The sequence below is a fragment of the Apteryx rowi genome, unplaced genomic scaffold (assembly GCF_003343035.1).
Source record: "Apteryx rowi isolate R43461 unplaced genomic scaffold, aptRow1 scaffold_625, whole genome shotgun sequence".
In the NCBI taxonomy this organism is placed as follows: domain Eukaryota; kingdom Metazoa; phylum Chordata; class Aves; order Apterygiformes; family Apterygidae; genus Apteryx; species Apteryx rowi.
Genome location: NW_020450900.1, coordinates 170,987 through 176,986, shown reverse-complemented (window position 1 = coordinate 176,986; position 6,000 = coordinate 170,987). Strand labels below are relative to the sequence as shown.

General features: G+C 39.6%; 1 protein-coding gene across 4 annotated transcripts in view; it reads left to right on the top strand.

Moving 5' to 3' along the window:
* Positions 1-6,000, top strand: part of ACSL1 (acyl-CoA synthetase long chain family member 1) — a 63,651-nt gene that overhangs the window by 36,386 nt on the left and 21,265 nt on the right. For all 4 annotated transcript variants that reach the window (XM_026084082.1, XM_026084079.1, XM_026084080.1 and 1 more), the window contains exons 3-5: positions 145-259; positions 697-761; positions 2,248-2,349. In XM_026084082.1, the coding sequence (XP_025939867.1) occupies positions 145-259; positions 697-761; positions 2,248-2,349 (282 nt within the window). The remainder of the gene's footprint in view (positions 1-144; positions 260-696; positions 762-2,247; positions 2,350-6,000) is intronic.

The window sequence follows — 6,000 nt, the reverse complement described above, 5'->3', positions numbered from 1 at the left end:
AACCAAAGATCTTTAAAGCAGAATTTTCTAAGGCTCGTAATGCAATATTTCAAAAAAAAAAATTTTTTTAACTGAAATAAATATAAATTTCCTATTGATCTTTAACGAACAGATGTGCCTAACCTTTCTATTTGTTTTACCTAGGGTAGTGAGCATGCTCGAAGGTCCTCTCTCCTTAACAGTGATGAACTGTTGATTTACTACTATGATGATGTGAGAACAGTTTATGATATCTTCCGAAGGGGTGTGCATGTATCAAGTAAGTTTAAAGATGAAATTTTCTACAGTATGTTAAGAACTAAAGGTCTGGACTCTTTTGAAATGCAATTGGGGGGTATGTGATGTCTACCTAGCAATAAGATAATGTATTGGGTGTGGGCTTTCTTGAAGGCAGACTTGACTGTGACCAATTGTGAAGCAGGGTTGTGTGAGTGAAGTCTGTGCTGTACTCCATATTCTAAATCAAACCTGGCTGCCTCCATGTCCTTCCCCTGCTTTCCTCCTGGTGCTTCCCCTTTCTCCCTCCCTTCCTTTCTCCTCCTCCTCTTCCTCCCCCCAAAATAGTTTGGCTTCTGAAGGTGTTTGCAAAGAATTCATGGGCTGTCAGCTTAACACTGGCGAGAGTGTAGTTACTGTGATGTCAGGGCAGAGAAAGCAGGCTTTACATCTTGAGTAACTTTTGGTTGTCGTTTGTAGATAACGGTCCCTGTCTGGGTTCTAGAAAGCCAAACCAGCCGTATGAGTGGATCTCCTATAAAGAGGTAAGTAGCCTCTCTAGCTTAGTGCTAGATCTGCTTTTGCTTACTGTGACCATTGATACAACATCCAGTGATGTGATATAATGAGTCTTAATTACTTGTAACTGTTTTAAAGTTGTATCTTAAGCTGCTTTTACTATTTTGAAATATTGTAAAAAGATTCTAGTTCCTGTTAGAATACTTTAAAAGAACAGCCTTAAAAAGTGTGCAAATTGGGTAGAAAAAGTGCACTTCTTGTGCTTAGCTTATTCACTGTTATGTTTCTGAATGTTTTTGGGGTATCTCTATTGATGTGAATTGCTTAAAACTTGTACACTGCCTCTGAAGTGCTGCAGCTTTGAAGTGGTATTCAGGGTTGGAGCTCGAACTGCTCCTACTGTGGTTGCTTGTTTCTGAGGACTTTTCCTGGTGTAAAACTGATCTCTGTCTACATACGTTACCTGTGCTTTTTGATTTATCTCCATGCTGATGAATGGTAGTTGTATAGGGTGTTCATAGATAGGCTTTTAACTGGTAACCTCTTCATGTTCACTAAAAATAGATCTTTATGCAAATTGTTTTAACAGCTGTGTACTTTCAGATCATTCCTGATTTAGTCAATTGATGCCTTCAAACTTGTGTAAAGCTTGCCTAGTGCATACAATTAAGGTCATTAAACACCTCTTGTAGGCTGCAGAACTCACCTTTTCAAGGTGATTTTGCCGGGTGTTTGTTAGATGCAACCTTTCTTTAATAAAGCTCTTTCGTAAAAGATATGACTAACATAGATTCAGATCATGTGCTATATAGAAAGAGAGACTGGATAATTGCCTTCCCAGAGTCATTGTTTATAAAACTAACTGGGTTTTGCCTCCTTATTCTTCCACTTCTTTTTGAATGGATTTTGCTTGGGATCTCCCAGTTTCTCACAGGCACTGGGAGTTCAGTGCTTTTCTGAAGAATGATGCAGAAGCATGACATGTAGCATTTATGACTGTTGAGCAGAAATATAAAGCTGAATCATTCCAGGGTTGTTTCTGTGGTTTACCACAAATGCAACGAAACGGTCTTTACTCTGCTTGTCGGCTTCAAATACAAACCTAGGCTTCCAAGTCTAATTGGGTTAGGAGTCTCTTCTGCTGCATATTGAGAGCAAGTGCAGTATATCGAATCAGTGCAGTATAATGGCATTGCAATGTTAATTGAAGTCATGGAGGACACCAAAACAGTCTAGTAAACCTATCTGTCTACTTCATATGAGTTATTGTAGTGGGGGTAGATTTGGGGGGGTTTGGTGGGTTTGGGGAGGTTTGGTGGATTTGGTTGGTTTGGGGGGGTTTGGGGTTTTTTGTTTTTTGTGGGTTTGGGGGGTTTGGGGGTGTTGTTTGTTGGGGGGTGGTGTTTGGTGGTGGTGTTTGGTTTTTTTGGTGAGACTTAAGGTAAAATAATGTTCCAAGTGTACTGATGAACTTGCTCTTAATTTTTTTTTTAATTTGACTTTCTTTTTCAGGCTTTAGACAGAGCAGAGTGTGTGGGCTCAGCATTACTTTACCGAGGCTTCAAACCGTCTCAAGCTCAATATATAGGAATTTTTGCACAAAACAGACCTGAGGTAATTTAAATGAGGGCATTTGTACTAGTGATCTAGTTGCTATTGAAATGGCCCACTTTTCTTTTAAATCTACTGCTTTTTGGCAGTGTACCAAGCTTCCCTAGTAAGAAACATATTTGGGGTTGGGAAAGAGCTGAAGGCCAATGTCATAGGCCCCCAAGCCATCCACACAGCATCTTCAGCTAAGAACCAAAACTGACAATTGACACAACAGTTAGTCTTTTATTTCTTTTTCTTTCCCAGAGCTGCATGTAGAGCAATAAGAGAACCAGGGAATCTGAAACAACTCCCTCCCCCCCCCCCCCCCTTCCCAGTTTATAGAAAAGTCCTGTCTAATAGAAAGCTACTATGGTATTTAATTGACTGTAGTCCACACTTTCTCTTAAAATGCAGCATTGGCATATTTAATGGTTGAAATTGTTTGAAAGTCCTTGCTTAACAGCACAAACATGAAGATTCTTTATGATTTCATAGAATCTTTCCTTCCAAACAAGCTTTCATTATACAGGAATAAACTCTGTGCTGTGATGTAAACAGTTTCTAGCCGTGGTGTTAGTTTATAGACCAGCACTTTATTGGTTCCTTGTAGCTTTTTTTGAACTGTCAAACTTGCCAGYTGGGGGTCCTTTTCTGCAGTGGAAACAAGTCCTGGGTACTTCTTCCCAAAGAGTATATATGATGAGTGTGTATCCAGTAACTAAGGGGTAGTTACCAATAATGTTAAGTTACAAGAAGATGTTTAAACACTTCAAAAGAAACAACTTGATCAAATACTTGGACAAAGAGAAGATGGCTGAAGGTGGTAGTTCTGTCACCACCAAGGATGCCCTAAACACCAAGATTCTGGGAGGGAGACCTGACAATGAAGGCAAAAATTGAAAACTACTTGAAAGTTAATAATTAAGAGCCAAAAAAAAGACAGTGGCATAATTAAGCAACATCATCTGACAAAGCAAAATCATGTTATGAACCTCAGGTAACTATGGGGAGGTCTAGATTGATTAGCTAATGTTTCTCCATCTTGACTCAAGAGTCGTTCTTGGTAACTGTTACTTGCTAAAAAACAGTATGAGCTATTGAGTAAAAGTTTCTGTTCTCTGGATTTGCTTACTGAATCTATTTAGTAGGACTGAATTTCTCTAAACTATGTTTACATGCTTAGGAATTTGAATTGGTCCTGCCTTCATTAAACTAACTCCAATCCAGACCTGTATCTTAATACAGGAGAAGGGTTCTTATGCTATATTTTAGACAAAACTCCCCTCTTGAAAGACCCTAACTGGATTCCATTATCTGGAGCCATTTACAATGTTTACATGGTTAAAAGCTGTATCAGTGTCTCAATATTGGACAATGGTTTAGATCTCTGTTGGATCTCTTTTGATTTCAGTTTGTCACCAGCCCTTCCCTGCTAACATTTAAATACAAACTGTGTGACAAGTGACATAGCCAGTCTCCTCTGCACCCTCCCCAAAAAACAAACAAACAAACAAAAAACCCCAACCCTATCCCTAGCCTGGTACAGATGAAGAAAATGTTTTTTCCGGCTCTTAAATCTGCAGTAACTTCCTGCTTGGATTTTTCCATCTGGTGTTCCAGTTCTAAGAGCTACAGTTATTTCTGTTATAAATAGGCTGGGATGTCTCCAACAAGGAAGCTGCTAAATGACAAGGCATCAGACTCTTCAGTTCTGTCTCCTGTGCTATGGCAGTATGAACTGGAGTAAGAAAGAAGGGGGCCAGATGTTAGTGTCTTACCAGATTGAACTGCTGTTCTATAGACCTTTGAGTGCAAAGAGAAACTAGTTGGCTGTTTTTTTTCCCAAGATTTATTTTTTTGTCCCAGAAGATTTGATCTTTGATTCCTGGGTTAAGTGGATTTTTCTGAAGGAGAGCATTGCAGTGTGGTCTGCTCATGGATCACAGGCATAATGTGCCTGAGTTGTGTGGCTCCAGCAGGCTTTGACTTGGATCAGTAACAAGCTGGAATGACTTGGTTAAGCCAGCAATTCTAAGTCTGGGGTTTTCCCTGTCAAAAATGACTGGATGGGTGTTGTGACAACCCTAACATAATCACTAATCCAGACAGGGGTTTGTGTGTGAAGATTTTTGTGATGTGATTTCACATTTCTCAGTTCAGGGAACAACTACAGGGGAAAATCCCTAAAGGGGAAAATCCTAGTATGTCACTTGCTTAAATGATCTTGGATTTATAAATAATAATAAGACTTTCTCTTTGAGTAACTGGAAAACAGATGATTCCTTCCACAAGCAAGGAATTTCTGTTTTAGATTGAAAACCAGGACAGCTAAGTATAGTTTCTCTTAACAGAAGATGAGAGCCACTTCAAAGAACAAATCAAGACCTTCAGACTGTTGTTTGTATCTGACTAGATACTCGCTTGGGCTTTGAGAGGAGAGCTCAGATGTTGAGATTTACTATTTGTTTTTAAATACAGTTTTAACTTTTGGAGCTTGAATGGAAGAAAGATCTCCTGATAGTCCAGAAAATTAASATGGTTGTTGTATTAAGAATCATGGAGCACAAGCTATTGGAGAATGGGAAGCTCTGCTACTGCGTGCTGCTTCTGACATCTGCTGTAACAGACACCCCATTAGCTACTAGACATCAGGCTGCTGAACAGTGACCCCCCCCTTGTTACATGTACAGGTGGATGCTCTCTAGGCAAAAATATTCAGTAATCCCTGTCATGGCTGATGTAGGTATGCCTGCTTAGCCTTACTGATAAGTCTAATGTTTGCATGAAACTGGTTAACTGTTAGTTGTCATTGTGCTAGCTTTATAAGAAGTGTTCTTTTGGGAACGAATGTACAACTTGCCTATTGTGTAAATGCCTTGCAAAAAGTCCTTGAGTCTGACTGTCTCGACCAGTACAGAAAAATTTAGCTTAGGAAACTTGCCCTTAATAAACACTGTATGAAATTGAGGCTTAGCAACTTTTGTTAATGTATCTTCTATACTAAATGTTATATGGAATAACCAGCAGCACATGTCAGTGAAGTAATTGGCCAGCGTCCTGCAAAAACACTGAAAAGTTTGACCAAGTACAGACCGGGGGTGGGGGAGAAAGCCAACGCCCTTATTATTGCAATCCTTGCTGAATCATGAGTTCAGTGAACTTAAAGGTGCGTGGTGTTCTGTTCAGTTAACTGGAACTGCCTAAAGGTACTATGCCTGAGAATTTTTTGCCCTTCTTCAAGGGGAAAAATTGAATTGTTCCAGTTTCATTGGACTCTTCATGTGTCCAGTGTCTCCCACTTCTGGAGTCACACACATGCCTATATTTTAGTGTAGCTAGTTGTGTACAGGCGTTACCAAATAACTACTGTACAGAAAAAAATTGCATGATTATCTTAACTTAACAGTGCTTTGGATAAAATCAGGCTTGCAGCATCAGGTAAAGCATCATCAGCTTGCATTACACAGGTATCTTTTATGTTTCTTGAGTACCATGCTTGTTAGCAGGCAAATCCTTCTAATGCAGCTTGCAGGGATGGATGTCTTCTGCTTTTTTTTCATAGAAATTGTGCACATAGAACTGCATCTTCAGATTAGACCCCTCTAAAGGGGAATGGTTAGTGGTGACAGATACTGAACAACATTCTGGTCTGGCTTTCCAAAGAGCTCTGGT